This window comes from Cyanistes caeruleus, chromosome 8 (assembly GCF_971803275.1).
Source record: "Cyanistes caeruleus chromosome 8, bCyaCae1.hap1.1, whole genome shotgun sequence".
Taxonomy (NCBI): Eukaryota; Metazoa; Chordata; class Aves; order Passeriformes; family Paridae; genus Cyanistes; species Cyanistes caeruleus.
The window spans coordinates 20,790,797-20,809,833 of record NC_141708.1 but is presented as its reverse complement, the minus strand read 5'-3'; the positions used below and the strand labels follow the sequence as shown (position 1 = coordinate 20,809,833).

The following is a 19,037-nucleotide window of genomic DNA, read 5'->3' as shown; positions in this document are numbered from 1 at the left end:
GCAAAACCAGCCACCTTATTGTTATGAGCCAGATTTTCCCTATCTGAGGCGTTTCTGAGGCTGGCTCAGTAGTAAAATTATCTTAACTGATTTCCAGAGTGGGTATGGACAACTTTCATAGCCAGTGAGATTATCTTGCTGCTCTTTGGCTGCACTTACCAATGGTAGGATGAGGTGCACGTGTGGATGAAAGCTTATGGGCAAGGGGGAGAGCAGTTCAGAGTAGCATCTTCTGGCATTTAGAATGGAAGTCAGCTTCTCTGACTTGAATATCTAAAGATGGTAGGTTGGATTTAAACACCATCCTCCTAATGACAGGCATCTAAGATGCCTACATGAGACTTCTAGAAGTCCCAATTTCTTTCAAGGCCCAAAGCCAGAACAGTCAGGGGACTGGTTCCATTTCAGACACCTAGATTTTGGATGCTGAAGGGCACAAGAACAGCACTTCAAGTGGTAGGAATTTTATATTATCTGATAACATTGAAAAGAATGCTAGAGAGCCTCTTAAATGTCTGTATAATGTGCAGAAGAGTCTACCTACAGGTGTGGGAAAGGTTGAAGAGACGTGAGATTGTGCATATAGGCTCAGACAGAAGTATGGTGCATACAGTAGTCATAGAATAGAATTCTGTTGTTTAACAGACCTGATTGAAACTTTGTAAATCTTATGAATTCTTGAGGCCAGCATGGATGATGGAACACTGCAGAGGGGATGGGGCCTGGGCAATCTGCTGTGGGGAACCAAGAGAAGAAAGTATGGAAGTGCTGGCCACATGGGGGCCAAACAACAGTAGACAGACAGCCCTTGTCTTCATTCATCTTGAAATCCAGTGTGCTGGGCTGACTCAATGGCAATGCTGTCAGAGTGCTGTAAACAATTGTGCCATAGGGATTGGCAGAAGATAACTGCCTGAGGAACAGTGTGCACACTCAGACATAGCTAGCACCTGCTCATCCAACCCATCCATCCTGCTGCCATTGTCTTCCTAGCTTGCAGAAGCCATCCTTACATGTCCCAGTTGCTTGTTTGCAGCATTCACAATAGCTGAGGTATTGATGATGGTGATAGGCAAGTTGTTGGGAGACTCTTTCCAATTGGCTTGATCTGTGTGGTTGCCATTTGTATATGGCTACTGTGGTGAAGGTTTTCCACATCTTATGCTGCCAGACAAGTACTTCATGTGGGCAGGGTCACTGGCATTCATTGACTTCCCAGACTCCCTCAAAGCAGCTCAGACTGTCATTAAGGAGACACCTCTGGTGCATTAGACCTTTCCAGAAGAAAAAAATGGAATATGGTTTCTTTATTTCCTTTCTCCCTGCATTATGGGATCACCATTTCCCTTTCATACCACTGCCCCCCTACTCTCATGTGGATGACTGTCTGTGCTGCATATCTCCAGAATGCAGGGAGCAGCATCCTATGAGATTTAGACTAATGGTGCACTACAAATTGCTTGTAGGAAGCACCCACTAGCCTCATATTTCTACTGAACTCTTCAGCACAGCTAAATTGCTCTTTCTGCTTGTTCACAGTGCGTAAGCAAGAGATCATTAAGATAACAGAGCAGCTGATAGAGGCCATCAACAATGGAGATTTTGAGGCTTATACGTAAGTAGAGATGCTTTCTGACAGGTTGTTTATCAGTTCGTGTGCAAGTGATGCTCTGGCTCCTGAGTATGAGGAGCTGTCACACAGTCAGGAATGGTAAAAGGTTTTATCCTTCTTAGCCTACATCAGTTAGGAGTAAGGGATGTACTAGAGCTCTAAATGCATATCAAGTCAGGTATTAACAGCAACAGGAGCAACAATAGGAAAATGTCCTGGGTTTGTAAGAAAAGTACAGGGGACGGCAGGAGAAGAACAGAAAGAGAATAAAAGGAAGGTCAGTAACCTAGAGGTTTATTTCATGTGAAATGCCATCTAGTTGGCTCCTCGAGTTACAGTAGGGCTGAGTCTTTGGGAACTAACTTCTTGGAGTAGGGAGATGTAATTAGGTGGACACAGGGTGTGAGTCAAATGGCATACCATTGACTGTGTGAATAGCTCTTGGGCTGAAATGCAAACTGTAAACCAGTGCTGCTTTTCTTTGCAGAAAAATCTGTGATCCTGGCTTGACCTCATTTGAACCTGAAGCACTGGGGAACCTGGTTGAAGGAATGGATTTCCATAAGTTTTACTTTGAAAACTGTGAGTGGGTAGATTTGGTGACTCTACTCTTCCTTTATGTGACATCTAGGGGGGAAAATTTGCCTTGTTTTCACCAGTTATCAGAATAAGCAGGAACTTGATTGTGCTTGGGTTATGATGCATTCATGAAAGCCTTTTGCCAAAAAGCTTGATCAGCAACAATTTCAATTCTGTCCCCCACAACCTTTCACTCTAGGCACACAGTCTGCCAGGTGGAAATTTTTTTACCTGGCATGGACTGCAGGAGCTTTAGAAGTTCAAGGCACTGGACTTCTTACTGATATGAAAATGGAAAAAATTATCATATTTTGGTGGAATCAACATGTACGTTTGGGGTAGATATACTGAATGGTCAGGCATAAAGATGTTTTCGCTTTGAGTTTTCCCTGGATGGTTTGAGATGAACACCGAATGAACCTTTCACATAGACATAAGGGTCACCTTGTCAGCCTGGGGCAGGAAAGAGTTGGGAGAAATGCTATCATTTATACCATGGGATTTGTCTCCCTTCCTGGATGTCTCAACAGGATGAGATAATTGAAATTTAATTCCTGAGCTGTTCAATCTGTTTTGTTTTGGGGGTTAGTCAAGGTCTTTAGTATGGGCAATATGTAGTTCTTTAAGTCTCTCTCAGCAACCTATTAGGGAGTGATTTTAACACTTCTCCAAGGTTTGTTCATATTTAATGCTGCCCTAGCTTAAAGATCTCCTGATTAATGACTCCTTTGCAATGATATTCTGTAAGTGAAAGGTCTTTTTCCATAACTGAAGAGATTGCAGTACTGATATTGAAAAGGTGGAGAGTATGCTTTGTAGAGGCAGTGGGGGCAAAGGGGCCTGGGGACTCCTGGCAGTAAGTGTGCAGTTCCTAAGGAGAACAACAGGTGATAGGGGAAAGAATTGCTTGGATTTTGCCTGAAAAATTGCAGGAGCAATTTTTTTGGCATTCCAGAATCCAGTGGAAGGTAAGTAGAATATAGAAAACGTTGGAGAATGTGGGACACTATTCCTTCTTAGTTGTAAAATGAATCTGATGTTTTGCGTGTCCTGCCAGTACTGTCGAAGAACAGCAAGCCAATCCACACGACCATCCTGAACCCCCACGTCCACGTCATCGGGGAGGACGCCGCCTGCATCGCGTACATCCGCCTGACGCAGTACATCGACGGCCAAGGCCGGCCCCGCACCACGCAGTCAGAGGAGACCCGTGTCTGGCACCGCCGAGATGGCAAGTGGCTCAATGTCCACTACCACTGCTCTGGAGCTCCTGCAGCACCTCTCCAGTGAGGATCGAATACGGGTATGGATTCTCAGGGCACACATGGCTGAGGCTGCTGTATGTGGGAATTCAGCATTCAAGGCTGTTTAGCTGGCTGTGAGATAACCATATTTAGTTGTCTGTAGGCTGAAAACTTCAGCTTGTAGATGGTGTTCCTTTAAGTCCTGTCCTCTGGACTTAGTATGGTTATCTGCTGTTCCTGGCAAATGGGGGTCATGTGCCAGACAGCTGGGCATAGGTGTCCTTGTAACATCTGTGCTTCCTCCCAGGTGCTCAGGTCTGTGCTTGGACAAATGGCTAATCCGGAGCACAGTGGAAGAGTGTCTCATGCTGTGCACCGGGTGGCCCTTTCACATTTACCTTTCCATGGGGGTCATTTCAGTGGATTTTTTTTTTTATCATGTCATCTTCTAGAAAGGATATTGTAGAATCCATACAGAACAATATCTGTGCCATAAGGAGTAAGAGTTTATTCATATAAATTTTATCACTGATTTTCTGATACACAAAAGCTATTTAATGTACCATGTTGAGAAAACTCAGAGGGGAAAATAATCTAAACAAATGATAATATCAGAGGATTTAAAATATCCCCCAGTTAAGTTGCCACAATTCAGCATTGGAAGAAACATGACTCTAAAATATGTCATGAAGAAATGATTGTTGCTTGCTCCTGAAGGACATCAGATCCATTTACTTCTTCAGCATTAAGGCATTCTGGTTTATTGCCTTAATGGCTTCTTTTAATTAGATGTACAAAGTCTTCTGCATCCTTTTGTTTTATGTGAAATATGTCACATTCATTTTATAGGCCAAAGTTTCCTAATCTTAAGACCTTTTAACTAAATATTTTCTATTTAAGGGCAAACACAACAAATATCTACAACTGAGAGGCAGCCTTTTTTTAATGTGGTCATTTAAGGATGAACCAGCCACTCAATTATAGTTGCTACTTGAGTCCTAGTTCTGTGAACAACCTGGGACTAAGCCAAGAGCAGTTTGTATTCAAGTGTTGTGAGGTATTCAGCCCTACTGAAGGCAGTGGGAAGGAATGTGAACTATCACAAGCAAGCTGCAGAGGTCACAGATGGAATTTGAAAAGCAAAAGCCAGTTGGGGGCACCAGAAGCAGGGAAGCTTTCAAGAAAACTGGAAAATCAGCTGAATTTCCAGGGAGTAAGGCAGTGAGAAGGATAAAGCCTTTGCAGTAAAACAAAAAAACACTTGCATCGGATTTCATCACAGAAATATTGAGGGAGATGTCTGTCCAATAAAAGATGCAGAAGAAATTATTAAATTAAGGTCAGTGTGGCTCAGTGACTATGCCTAGGAGTTCTAAGGAAATTTAGAAGTGGAAAGTCTGCTGCAACAAGAGGTGTGTTTCTTGGCTGTGGAAATGCTGAAGCCCTCCAAAAGTATGTGCTGGAGGGTTTCTGAAAACTGCAGAGCAGAAGCTATTTCCAAACCACAAAATGTTGGTTAAAACAATATTTAAAAATACCCTGTAAGCTACTAGAAGTTGAAGTATTTGCATGCATTTCTGGGTTCTGAAGGAAGTGTACCCACAAGCAATTACAAATGGGGTCAGTGTGGGCAGCCCCCATCTGAATGTACTGAATCATTTTGAAGCAGTGTTATCCCATGTGCAGTGAAAGCTAAGGATGAAGAATGAATGAGGTGAGTAAGAATGCTTAAAGAGAAATGAGTGGTTTCTTCTCACCTGGAAAGCAGAATTCAGTTCAGGGTAAATCATCTCAAAAGGAAACTGCAGCCAGAAAAGAAGTTTGATGTTAATCAGAGGACTTCTGAGTAAGGACAGAGTGGGAACCAAGAAGGAAAAATACTAATAAGGAAGAGTCTACAAAGATTTGCAAACTAAGAAATGGTAGAAAGAAGTGTTTGGGTATACTTTCTTGACAAGATAATGCTAAACAGATGCAAAAGAAAAAAACATATTTAAAATTTATCAAAATAAATCCAGTAATTTGGCACATGAAGATTAACTAGGAAGGACCTTTGCTAAAAGCAGCCACTAGGGTTGCAACTTCACAAAACTGCAGAAAAGCTCATACATTTGTTTAAATATTAAGAAAGTTCAGAGAATTTACTGAAAATTACTGAAGATTTGAAAAATAAAAACCCTAAGAAAAATAGAATTATCTTTCAGTTCAAGGCAAAAGCCAATGGAAAGTGAAGCTTCAGTGGAAACTTCTTCAACTTCTGGGTCATGGCTATAAGGGAGTGCGCCCAGGGCTGCTCCAAAGCAATAATACATTTTAACAATTAGTTGATTTTCATTGGCACACTCAGCCACCTGGAAGAGAAAGTGAGTGGCTCTTACCTTTAGAGGTCTCCTCATGAGCCCCAGTTTGTGTTGTGTTAGGGGTTTCTACCTACACCAAATAATTAGCCTGTAGAAAACTTGTTTTTTTAATTGTGTACAGCTAATGTATGGCTTTATTTCCTTCCATCTTCCATCCTGTTGTCCTCTCTCCTTTCTGGGTGAACACCTGTTCCTGACTGCAGCAACTTGTGGAGATACTCAGCTGGAGGGCAATATCTTCTTAGCAAGCAGCTCTGGAGTGCCTGAGTGACAGCAACGGTCATGTCTGTTTTGACGTTAAAAAAATAAATACAAATTACAAACAGGCAGCAGCCAAATGCACGAAACCCTGCATGCATCTGATGCTCCGGGCACTGCCTTTCTGTTGTTTTCCATGGATCCATCGTGTCTGTTTCTGCTGTACGAAGGTGTTTTTAAATCTAAAAAAAAGGACATGTTGTTTGTATAAAATAATAAAAAACAGGAATAATGCTAAATAAATGACAGATTATCCAACATGCCCCTTCCCCCAGGGCTAAGAAAGTGGCAGCAGCCGGAACATCTTTCAGAAATGAAGTGAGGGGGAAAGCAAAAGTGAAGGAGAGAGAGAGGGAGAGCAAGAAAGGAGGCAGCTTGAACAGCGGATGGTTGAACTGTGCTCCGCAAAGCGATGGTGGAAGTTAATACCGCATTCGGGCTGTGCTGCAACTGCAGTCGGTGAGAGGTGACAAGGAGACCCCAGAGGAGCCAGTGTGAAGACTGGGGTTCAAGGGAGAGGAGGTGCTTCTCTTCCTGTTGCCCAGCAGTCTGACTTCAGCCTGTTTCTTCTTCGATTTCTGCACAGCAAGAACGCTACGGAAACCTGGTTGCTCGGCTGCTGGATCCCAAATCAGACTTTTCTTTTTTTTTTTTTTTCTTTTTTTTTTTTTAAGAAATAAAACAAAATGGAATGTTGATTTAAAACTAAAGATGGAAGTAGGGATTTAAAAATGGGTTTAAGTGAATATAACTTGAATAGAAGCTCGCTCTTTAGTGATTCTGGTTTTAGAAACAGCCACTACCTATACAAACATGGAGTTTTGAAACCAGCTTATTTAATTTAACAAAACAAAAAAACATTTCATTAAGAGCAGAGATTTTAGAGGAAGAGGGTATTTGTACGGGATTTTCTATTTTTTTTCCTTTTTAGTAGCATCGTTGGGATCCACAGTGCTGCAGAACACGTGTTCCTTAGGAAGCAGACAAAAAACTTAGTGTTATGTTCTTCATGAAAACTTGCACATACACTCCTATATGAGGCATAAATAGCGTGTGTTTTTTATACTGAAATATATGCACCCGTAGAATTAAAGGGGTTGCCTGGCCTCCTGTTTGATTTGTTGGTCTCCAGTAAAATAGCAGTGGGAGCCAGTAGCCCCAGCCAGGTGCTTCTCCCCACCACTAACCCATCTGATGTTTGTAAGTGTCATGTTTCCTAGTGTTTATTTGGGTAATTTTTCTATTTTTTACAGTGATGTTGTAACAGAGAAAACTATCAGATCAGAACCTCAAAAGCTGTAGCTGAAGGAATCCAGGCCACCCCCCACCCCATGTTGCCTCTGGGTCTTAGAGGATACCTCATGAAGCAGAGGGGAAAGGGAATGAGCACGTGATCTGATGTTCGTCCTTTGGGCCAATTCATCTTCCTTTCTTTTCTTTGCTGCAAAAGGAGTTCAGTTCCTTTCTGTATTCATTGGGTGGGAGATGTGGAAGTGTTTTGTTGACCTTACCAAGAAGGGAGCCTAGCCCCAAGAAGAAAATAGCCTTTCTGGCAGACCTGATGGGATTTGTCTTGACCAAGGGAAGGCATCACTTGCAGAAGTTGGAATGGGCTTTTACCTGATTTACCCTGAATCATTTTTTTGATCTCTAGAGAAAGTTAAAATGATTGCCTTGACAGCATACTAAGTGTGTGGCAATCCTTTAGGAGACTATAGAAGAAAGACAATTTGGAATTTGAATCCTTATTCAATAAAATGCAGAAAATAAAAGCAGTTGCACAAAGTGGAGCTGTCACTTTGCAGAAGATAGCTGCAAAGCTCTGTTCCCTTTGTTGGAGAGGTGCTATCCCACACAAGGTTTTGATCACCTAACCACTGATGAAGGAAAAGACCATTCACACTTCCCAGGTTTGTTTGAACAAACACCCTTTTCTTACTCCTTCTGCTATCCCACGGGAGGAGTGAGGAGGGGATTGAATCCATGGGGGGGCAAACACTAGATTTCATTATTTCAAAACATTTTTAAGACAGCTCTAAGCCAGCGAGTGAAGTGGAAAAGTAAAAAGCCTTGATATTTCATTCAGAATTTTTTTTTAAGCCACAGAGCAAACTGATTACAACTATGCCATTTAAAAAAGGTAAATACAAAACATTATGCATGCCTTCTTTCGGTCTGATCTTCCTTGTCTCTTTACCTGATGATTATTAATAGTTAAAAAAGAGAACCCTCTGTATTAAGTATATGCATCTTTCAGAGAAAATTTTAAAAGAACAGAACTGTTGGGATTTTTGTTTTTGCACAGTCTTGGAGACAAACTGTTTTGGATTTTTTTTTGTTTGTTTTGTTTCCTTTTAAGTTAATGAGAACCTTAGCTTGGTATGGCCATTATCAAACACAGCTGTACACCTTTAGCGTTCTTAATGTTCTCTTATGGGGCTAATGTAAGCATCTATATAATATATATTATAAATATCACATTTTAAACAGGAAATGGAAGGCATTTGATGCAGAATTTTTGCATGATATAGAAACAATTAAAGTTAGCTAGTGTTTGTTTGTTTGGTCTGAATGTTGGTAGAACCTTCATAGCTTTGTTACAATGAAACCTTGAACTGAAGATATTTAATAAAATAACATTTAAACAGTGTAAAGTTTGGATTGTCACATTTTTCTCCTAAACCATGGAATAATATGAAGTTGGTGTTAAGATGCCAATTGGGATAAGAAAAAATTGACAGAGGAGCTTTATTTAAAAATGTAATGTTTAAGTGGTACCATCCCTAAAAGGGTGGAGGGGAGAATACTAGCATTAAAAACAGAAGGATGACAGAACCTGTTAAAATGATCTTGACGGCATTTCCCTGACAGACCAGGGATAATAGGGAATTTCTGCTTTTGTTCCCAATAGCCTGATCCTTGGCAAATCTATGCTGTTACTTCCCTTCCTGGTCTTTGTTTTCTTCACCAATATTTAAGACCCCTTGTGGGAGAAGCTATTTTGCTATTTGGTTTGCCTGATGAAAACATGCTAGTCTCGAGTTGTGTCACGTAGTTATTTGTCAACTAATGTATTTTGTATCCTAGTTGGGATGTCCTGCAGAGGCACAGAACTTGTCAGGTCCAGCACTGTATACATCATTTCTTAAGAAGTTAAAAGTTAGTTGGATTTAATTTGTTTTGTTTTTATACTGCCTCTTGTTATTAGCATTTCACATATGCCCTATTAAGTAGACTTTGTTCCACTCAGGCAGGCCTTTGCTGCTTTGCCGTTTCTCTGTTATTCGCCACCTTGCAGATGTCACCTGCTCCGCTCAGGTGGCTGAGCCGTGAGGCTGCAGCAGGTGCTGCCCTCGCCCTCTGCCAAGGCGCTGCCCTGCGCGGCTGTGTGGGACAGACCGGCTCAGGGCTCCCCTCTGTGCTATCCCCTGGCACACTGACTGCCGTGACTGCGAGGGGGACGCGCATCTCGTTTTGCCACTGCCTGCAGCTAAGGCTAAGGGGCTCTAGCCAGCATGTGCCCCCCATTTGGCTGGCCTGGCTGGCCTCCATTCCCCTGGGCTCTTCCCAGGTGTGTCTGGGAAGCGCCGCAAAGAGGAGGGGATGGCTTTGCCTTATCACCGAAAGCGAGTTCATTGTGCTTAATCCCCTTTAACTGCAGCAATTACCCAGTAAATAGGTGTCAGCTGTTGCTGCTTAAAGAGATGATTACTTTTGCTGCCTGATGAAACAGGAGGAAAAGAATCGTCCTTAGTGTTTAAAAGGAGAAGGTAAGAGTTTTATAGTCCATTTTACTGGGACTGAAGGCAATCTGTTCGTGCCCGGGAGAAATGGCTCCTGCTATTTCGGGAGCAAAGAGACTTTCTGCTCTCATTTCTGACATACGAGGCAGGAGCATTCATCAGGTAAGGTTTCTCCTGAAGCAATTAATCCTGTCTTAATGATCTTTGAAGAAATGTTGCAGTATGATCCGATAAGCACTAGGAAGGTAATTATAAAATTAGTGATGATCTCCCATGTTTTCAGTCGCTCTTTTAACCAGGATAAGAGTAATTTAAACACTTACTGAAAGCGAAATAGTCAGACTAACACTCGGGTCAAGAATATTTATTGTAGCATATACATGGGGCCTGTTTTATGTCTTATGTTTTAGCTGACAGCAGGGATTTGGAATGGTACTTCCCTGCATTGTAAATAGCTCCAGTACTGAGCTATCAAACAGAGATATTCCTAGAACCTTATTTCCCAGTATGCTATAGCTGGTTAAAATCTCTTCATCCTATTAGATGAAGTTTTGCCATCTTCCTACCAAAGACAAGTGTCTGAGCATGGATTTTAAGTTTCCTCCTAACCTATGCATGTGCATGATTGTATACATAGGTGGATTATTCAGGGGGAGACCTGTAATTGGTAGCTTTTATTTATGCCCAGGTAGATTTCCCTTTAAACTAGAATTGCTCTGCTCTCACTTGCTGGGCTAGTGGCACAAAGGCCTGGCAGGATGCTCCTCCTATGCTTATAGCGTCTATGAGACGTGGAGGGAAGTGCGAGAAGAGCTGGACCCTGAATGTCAATATCCTTTCCATTTTATTATGAAAATTGTTACCTCTTATTTATGTGCAATAGATAACGTAGAAAAACAAGCAGAGTATTTGACTAATGATTGGGTTTGCTATGGCTTTGCAGGATGACTGCAGATAAGCCAGCTGTGTGCTCTCTGCTTCAGTGTTCCCATTTCTTCATGCAGATGATAAGCCTGACCTCTGTAGAAACCCCTGTAAGAGACTGATGAACAGTGCTGCAGAGCAGCTAGGTGGTATTGCTGCTACACATAACAGATGATTTCTTTTGCCTGAAAATTTGAAAGGTTTGGGAGTGCAGATTAATGCACCTGGAATGCTTGTTTATTTGGGCTTGGTATACATTTATTTAAGAGTAGAGAAAGGTGATCCTTTGGGGGCACTTAAAGCAGCTTGAGTGGAGGATTATGAATTTTTCCCTTGAGACCCTTAGTGCCTGAGAACTCCTCACCTGCCAGAATGTCCTCTTTGCCTGCTGGTAAGGAATAGGAATTAACTTGTTGGTGTGTAGCACTCTGAAGAATTTTAAGCCAATTTCTTATGTACTTAATAAGTATTAGAAAACAAAAACGCATATGTTTATGATTTTTAAGGCAGACTGGCTACAAGGAAAGGATGGATATAATTAAATTAATAAAATCTCATTCTGAAAGTTTCTTTAGCTATAGGAGGGTCCTCTAAAGCACTGGTGGGTGGTGGAAAGGTGGTTGTGCCTAATCTGTGGCAATTTATATAATTTTATCATAATTACCCATGAATGGATGGGCAGGATGACATTTATTCACAGAAAACCATTTTGTTAATGCATCATATGACTGTGTGTTGGCAGACTTGGGATTTGGCCAGTACTTGCAATGAAATACTGTCTCATCATGGTTTATTTCTCCTTCACGCTTCTGTGGGAAAGAGTAGTGCTCATACCAACAGAGGACAGCCTGCAAAAATGGCACCAGGGCTCTGCTTCAGAGGCTTGTTTACACTGGAACGTGCTATAGGTTACATCAGTAGTCAGAACACTGCTACTGCCTTATGGTTGTTCCTGTTCCAGAAAGCGTTTGTTTGTTTCTTACTAAATGTCTAGAAGTTCAAAATAAACTGAAAAAATTACTTATACAAAAAAATGTTCTACTAAAGTGACAGTTGAAATTCATTGCTTTAGATTTAGCATATTTTTCTTGTATAAAAAAGGCCCAAACTTGGCACAGATAGTCTCAAATGTTTTTAAGAATTGTAAATAGATTTCCGTCTTGTTCATTCCAAAATAGTATTAATGCTGAAATTCTTTTATATATGGTAAATTAGCAAGTTTTAACACTTTCTAATCTGTTAGAATATCAGTAAAAATCTTCCATACCTATTATGAGGACTGGGTTGAGCCTCAACAGAAACAGCAAGACATTTAATCTTCTACTTCAACTATCCCTTTAGGAAGAAACCTGCCTGAGCCATTAAATGGAATATCCAGGGAAAGACAGTTTATGTAACCTTAAGAAAGAGAAGTTGCTTCAGTGAAGTGCAATGTTACCAGGGATAGCACATGCTAAGTGAGGTAGGCACAGAGCAATATGATAACCTGGAAGATGGCAGTCATAAAGCCAAGCTCTCAGAGTGGTTTGGAGTGTGAGGAAGCTGGTGTGGGGAAGAGAGCAGAGATGCAAGATGGGGCTAAAGGTGTCTTGCAAGTGAGTAGCAGATGTTAAACATGAGGTAGCTAGAAAGGCAGTGAGGACAGTGGGATGGAAAATTTTGTACTGAAATGAGAAGGAAAGCAGGTGAACTCTGTGCAGGTGGTTTGAGGAGGGATTTGGAGAGATGGGGCATATTTTGGGGTAGTTTCTTCTATGGTGCATTTAAATGGAGTTTTAAGCTGATACTTTTGCACCTGTTTAGCAAGCTGTAGTGTACAACATACCCTCCTGTCACTGATTTCCTTCCCTCACTGTAACTGAGATAGGTTGGACTGAAGAAGAGATGGGAACTACCAAAAAAAAATTTTTTTTTTTCTACCAGAACACCAAATCGTGCTTTGGAATGGTAAAACCCACAGAATGTAGTACAGGATGATAAATACTACAAGCACATGACACAAAGTGCTGAGCTGCCAAGTTGTCCCTCCGTTGGCTCAGATTTGATCAGCTGCTTTGGAAAGTGCAAGGTTTGTGGTAGACTGGGCATCACCTGTTGCTGCCAGACTAGCTTTGGGATGGCTGCCGGCAGGGGGACGATATTAATCTGATGTGAGCACTGTGGCATGTGTTTGGATTAACTCAACAGAAATGCAATCACGTGTTAAAATATGTGCTGATGGGTATTTTGGCAGCACAGACCTGCGACTGCAGGTGGTGGGAGCAGCTGCCTCATCAACCTCTGCTGAGGTGGGGTGCTGTCAGCCAGAGGCAGAACAGGCTTTTGAAGCATGCTAGCATACGACTGCTCATAGCTTTGTCTGCTTTTCTTCAGTTTTTTAATTCACCTGTTAACGTGGGCTTAACAGGCTTGCAGAAGCCTGGTCAGTGCTTCAGGTGCAAATTGATTAGCTGAAGATTGAAAGCCCTCTATAAATGTGTCTGTAAGCCATAACTTTTGAGCTTTTTAAACTTTTCAATAGAGGAGCAGGTTCCTGTACAACAAATTTACATATTGTATTGCCTTTTGGAGGGTTTTCTGAGAATTATTCATAAGGTGCCAGCAATCTCCTGACAGCAGGATGGGAAGCAGTACTTTGCCAACATGAGGCCTTATTCCCTGAGCACTTGCTTTCCCTTTGCTTGCTCCTCTTCTGTCGCTTTTGACTGCTGCAGGACCCAGCAGCGTTAAGCTGTCCCAAATGTTCGCTCTCTGCGGCGCGATGGGTTCTTCCTCCGCAGCAGATCCAAAATCAGCACCGTGCAATAGCACTCCCAGACTGCCGTCCGCTCCTCCAGCCTCCCCTGAGAATAAATGTTTCTGTGATGTGGCTTCACAATCCATTCTGGCTTCCTACTACAATTTCCTCCACCTCTTCAACGTAGCAAATTGCACCGTGCGTGTTGGTGTTTCTTGGGAGGCTGCTGCCGGCGCTGTCACAGCAGTGTCAATCCCTACCTACCGCTTTCCTGGGCATCCCACGCCTCCCGACCGTGCCGGGCAGCAGCGGGCCGCGGCCGCCACGTGTTTCCGTGCGGGGCGCGGCTGCGGCGGCCGGGCTGCGGGACCCCGGCCCGACCCTCCCGGCGGGCGGGGCCCCGCGCCCCTCCCTCAGCGCGTCCCTCCCTCCCCGCGGAAGATGGCGGCCGGGCGGCGCGGCGGCCGCGGCTCCCCCAGCGGCCGGACGGACGCGCAGCGCCCCGGAGCCGGCGGGCCGCGACCGGCCTGAGCGCTGCTTGTGGCGCCGGGGGACGCCCGGCCGCTCTCCCTCCGGAGCCCGTGTCCTGCCCGCTCGGCGGGGCCTCCTTGCGGCAGGTGAGGTGGAGGAGAGGGCGGCGCGGTGGCGGCGGCCCGGCCCGGTCCGGCTCGGAGGGCGGCGGGGCAGAGCGAGCGGCGCTGGCGGGGCCGGGGGAAGTTGTGCCGGCCGGGGGCGATGGTCACGGGTGGGGGCGGTCTGTGAGGGGTGGCCGGGGCGTGGGAGAAGGAGGCGGGGGGGCCGGGCCGAGGCGGGCGGTGCGGAGGGCGCAGCCCCCCGCCCCGGAGCCACCTGTGCGGCCGGGGGGCCCCGCCGGGAGCCCGCTCCGGGGGGCCCGTGCTCCAGCACGCTGCTCCGTTGCCGGCCGTGCCCGGGCCGAAGGTTTCGAAGCCCTGGCCGGCTGCTTTTGGCCGGCGCAGGGCCCCCGACACTGGGCTGGGAGCGGCAGCCCCTGCCCCATCGCGGCTGCCGCCCCTCGGAGCCCCCTGTGCTCCGGCCGCCGGCGGGGAGCGGGGCCCGGGGCCGGAGCTGCGCTCCCGGCCTCGCTGCAGCTTTGTTTACCCCACGGCGTTGTGTTGCGGGCGGAGAGGTTGCCGAGTACGGCGGGACCGGCGCCGAAGTAATCGGCGTGCACCGGGGCAAGGGATGCTCCTGTCCCCGTGGTGAGGCTGCGGCTGCAGCGTCTGTGCTGCACACGCTGCTGGCTGGGGGCTGCGCTCACAGCAGGCCAACCATGGGTACAGCTGTGGTACTATAAAGACACAACAAAAATTGCGTAAAGAAAGCTGATGGAACGTGAGGAATCGTTCCTGTAGTATTTCCCATCATATTTTAGTTGTTAAAAGATTTTTGCAGAGGTGAAGTGTTAAATAAAAGCATGAGACGTCCCTGTTTGCTTATGCAAGAGTGAGTAAACCGTGTTGCCTGAATTAGAAGTGAGCAAATGTCACACATCTGAATTCAGCCACAAGTTATGCTACTCCACACTGGGATCCTTTGTGACCAATTTTGCCAGAGAAGTATTCAGAGTTGTTAATTGTATGTGCATTTCTCATTAGGAAATGTAACTTTGTCCTTCATGGCAGAGGTAAACTAGAAACTTTTGATGAATTGTTCAGGTTACGTGCAGTCCGTTATCTGTGGTAATTGGGCTGGGAAATTTTAGATGATGGTAATATGGAGGGACACATTGTGTACAAAAATGCCCAAAAAGACAGAAAAAAGAAGCTTAGCATCAGCCTCAAGAGTTTGTTGGCCTGGGTGCCCACACGTGCTGACATTGCCCATGTGAGCTGGCTCTGCACCTGCACAGTCATCCCAAAGCCAAGCCCTGTAGAGCTGCTGCACAGACACCTGAGGTGCTCCGTTCACAGTTGGATTTATGCAGTGTTTCTGCATTTGACTTCTCAGTGCAGCTGTTTTCATGGCACTGAGATCACTGATCTGCTGACAGAATGGACATAGAAAGGCATTTTAGTTGGTTCTTCACCCTGCACAAAAGTGATTGTGGTGTGTTGAGATTGTTGGTTCCAAAAACAGCCTGACTCCAGTAAACCAGTTTTGAGCCACTGGAAAATCTCAGTGCTTAAATCTGGCAAGCACCATAAAATGGTCTAAAACCTTTCTGGCTGTCAGCAGCTGTGAACAAGTACATATCTCTTACAGTTATTATCTTGTCCGGTTGCTGCTTTCTTCCTAATTTTTTCTTCCTTACCCCAAACTCCTCTTTTTGTTTGCTCTTTTAGTTTTTTTTCTCCCCTAAGCTCGTGGTATTGTGTTTAGGGGAGAACAAAACTTCTTGAATGTGGTTTCCTAATGGGTCTTCTCTTTTTCTGTTACAGTATTTCTTCAGTCTTTGTAAAACTGAATTTTTGCATGTATATGTGAACTCTGTAGAACTTGAATTTTCAAAAAAGGATGCAGCTCAGAATGAGTTGAGAGCAAGGGCACAGAGCAGGAGTAGTGGTACATCTGTCCATGTCATATTTTTTGCTCCAGCTGCAGAAATGACTTTTGCTTGTGGGTATGGGTTCTCAGAGTGGGGACCCAATCTGGCAGCAAAATGAGGTTGTGATACAGAAAAATTGAGAGTCAGTGTTTTGAGGTATGGTGTAATGTGCGATTGTTTATCAGGATGTGTGCGTGTTCCTGGGCAAGCTGTGTCTCCCAGCAGCATCTAGGATTGCAGTGATAATGGGATCTGCTGCATGGATTTTGCATAAAGCATGTTTCACTGTTGTGCCTAACCTTCAGTCTGATCTGCATCAGAATTCGTGTAGGGGCCTGGTAAAAATAGCGTGAACTTACTTTTGTATTTACATTTCTAATTCCATGGTTGTTTTTAAAAAAATGAGGGAAGGGGAAATAACCAAATGCAGCTGAGATTTCAATGTGTCGTGAACCACAACCTATCTCCCTATCACTGAGCCTTGTTTCAGAGGATGGAATGACTGTCTCAGATCTCTCCGTGGTATATCTGGAATATGTGGTGATTGAGCAGAGCTGCACAGATAAGATAATCCATTTCATTTTAATTGGCAGAGTTGTTTACACATGATCTCTTGCTCATTTTCCTCTTTTAAAGGAATGCATATCTATCCCTGATTACAGCTCAGGTCAAAATCCCTCAGCACTTGTAGCAAATCTCCTTTAATTGGTCTCATTTAGCTCTCATAAGGTTGTGTTTTAATTCTCGCTCTTCCGAATCCTTTTCCCCAATCTGTAATGTAATTTATTACAGGGTATTTTATAGACAAGGGAGCAGCCTCTGGCTGTCAGCAACCTTTGCAGTGTATCAAATTTCCAGCTCAACAGGCAGCTGCAGTGGAGTTTGTGGGTGCAAGGCAGTGATGCTGCAGCAGCAGCACACAGTCAGTGGTGGCGGCACTGGGAATGGTGCAGGGTTTGTCCTGGATTCTGGAGATAATTGGGGTGAATGCTCCTGTTTGTTCTCTCTGCTTCTCTGGTCTTATTCTTGTTTTGCTGATGCAGGGGTCTTTGAGTTCATTTTTTTCTTTTCTAGCTGTCTTTCCAATCTGTTTCAAAGCAAATACATCCAAGTTGCTGCTGTTTTCTGATGACAGGCTTTGAGAAGCACAAGAGTGATGGAAGGCAAGTACTGGGAGCATATTTTAGAAGGCCCAAAACAACATTAGCTGTCTTTAGAAAATTCCCCATGACTTTGCTGAACACAGTTGCTTTGGTTAATTGAACATAATGCACAGAGGTGAAACTGCATTTCATTATGCCTATGCTGAGGCACTTCACCTCTGGCCTGTAACAGCACAGTCTGCAGGCACCATGCGCTGGTGCAGCTCCTGCCTGATCTCTGGGTGTTCTGACATCAGCTCTGAAAGTCTCAAAGTCTGGGTTTTGTTTTTCTTTTCTTTCTCTGCCTTTACACTGGCAATTTTCCCTCTATGGTAAAATCAGAAGGGACCATGTGCCTCTGCTTCAGCTGCTGGAGATGGCAGGCTGTGTGGCACAGCAGTGAAGGTACAGACAGACCTTTTGCTTTGCTGATCCTGCTCTGGAAGCAGGAATCTCCAGTAGAGCTGTGGAGCACAGTTGTCTTAAATCACCACTGAAAGATTTAGTGGAGTGTACAGATGAGAGCCCTACCTGTTCTTCCTGCATAGTGATATTTAAAGGTCTTTGTCCTCCAGCAGTTGCTGTTTGGGAACTGTTTTCGATATAGACTCATATGCTGAAAGGAAATTATATAGATCACTAGACTCAATCCATATGTGCTCTGTTAGAAATGCAGTAGAACTCTCTAGACAAGAGTGATGAATTAATCTTCTGCAACAGGAAGACACCCTCCATCACGTTCTTGCCTGCTCTAATATTTTTAGTAGGCTAACTGATTTAGCAGTGAATGTGAAGGTTTTGGTAAGATTGTAAGTGCAGTTTGGACCTTCTCAAAATATTTGTGGCTTATGCTGGGCAGTGTAACAAGATCTGTTTTCACAGAAGTGGAATTTGCTGTTTGCTTGTTTTTTAAAGCCGCCCAAAGTCTTCAAACAAGGAGAAGGGTGGGCATATTTTCTCTATACAGACTCAGTGTACTATTAAATTTGTCAAGTAAAATGAATAGTACAAAATAAGAAAGGACAGCTTCATGCAGCGCTTGCTTATGTACTAGCAGCACCAAGAAGGTGTTTGTAAGTACCTGTCTCTCCCAAATGTGTTTGTAGCTGTGTGTAACCACAGCTGTTCTTCCTGCTGAGGTTGCAGATGTGAAGTATCAACAGTGCTTTCAGTTCTTCTCAAGCTAAATGTTACCACCTTAACTTAGTCTATGATAATGCCATCTTCTTTCCATTAAGTGAATTTTGTATTTGTCATTAAATAGAAATTACGAAGTTATGCATTGCAAGTAGCTGTTCAGCTACCAACGTTCATGGTTTTTTTTCTCCAAAGTCAAAGGAAGTTGAAAAAGGAGAGATACGTTTTGTCCTTTGCTCAGTGTACAAAACTTGTGCAGATCCTAGTGCTGGTGGTCCTTGTGCTTTGCATTTCCCACACTGCACTTAACATCTACAGCATTTTGTCACATGTTTTGAGTGTGGAGTGGAAGTGAGGCAGTGTGGGATACAGTTGTACTGCACTAGCCTGATCGGTTTTCTCTCAACACTGTAGTGCATTATTCTGATTTTTTTTTTTTTTTCCCTTTAGAAATACTTCCATTAGTAGAAAAGATTGTCCAGGGCATTCTCTGTAAAGCAAGAGACAACAGGGTCTGTCCCCTCCTCTCCGACCTTCCCATCCTTGTACAGTAGCTCACAAGAGGAGGATGCCTCCTCAGGAAGGGTTTCCATAGTGGGAGAGAGAATAGGTCATAAAGCTGCATGTGTTAGATGGCACACCAAGGCATAGCCCTCTGTAGAGTCAGAGATCACTGCTGCTTTAATTTATTGATGTATGTTTTTTCTCTGTATTCAGTTGTTAGATTGGGAGATGGGTTGTCATAACTGATGCAAGAGGGAAGGAGGAAAGAGGGACAGCAAAATGACAATTTTA

The 19,037-nt window shown here is 44.0% G+C and overlaps 2 protein-coding genes across 29 annotated transcripts in view; both read left to right on the top strand.

Annotated features, from left to right (window-relative positions):
• Nucleotides 1–8,707, top strand: part of CAMK2G (calcium/calmodulin dependent protein kinase II gamma) — a 133,884-nt gene extending 125,177 nt beyond the window's left edge. For 16 of the 18 annotated variants that reach the window (XM_023929412.2, XM_086901087.1, XM_086901099.1 and 13 more), the window contains 4 exons: nt 1,540–1,615; nt 2,100–2,194; nt 3,249–3,494; nt 5,999–8,707. In XM_023929412.2, the coding sequence (XP_023785180.2) occupies nt 1,540–1,615; nt 2,100–2,194; nt 3,249–3,481 (404 nt within the window). In that variant the 3' untranslated portion in view covers nt 3,482–3,494; nt 5,999–8,707. The remainder of the gene's footprint in view (nt 1–1,539; nt 1,616–2,099; nt 2,195–3,248; nt 3,495–5,998) is intronic. The other 2 variants (XM_086901093.1, XM_086901097.1) reach the window with 1 other exon arrangement.
• Nucleotides 8,708–9,696: 989 nt separating this feature from the next.
• The window catches only part of NDST2 (N-deacetylase and N-sulfotransferase 2), a 136,117-nt gene continuing 126,776 nt past the window's right edge, over nt 9,697–19,037 (top strand). For 2 of the 11 annotated variants that reach the window (XM_023929413.2, XM_086901074.1), the window contains exon 1: nt 9,780–9,958. The gene's annotated coding sequence lies outside the window, so the exon portion shown is untranslated. Of the gene's footprint in view, nt 9,959–13,882; nt 14,075–19,037 lie in introns of those variants that run through there. The other 9 variants (XM_086901070.1, XM_086901076.1, XM_086901075.1 and 6 more) reach the window with 9 other exon arrangements.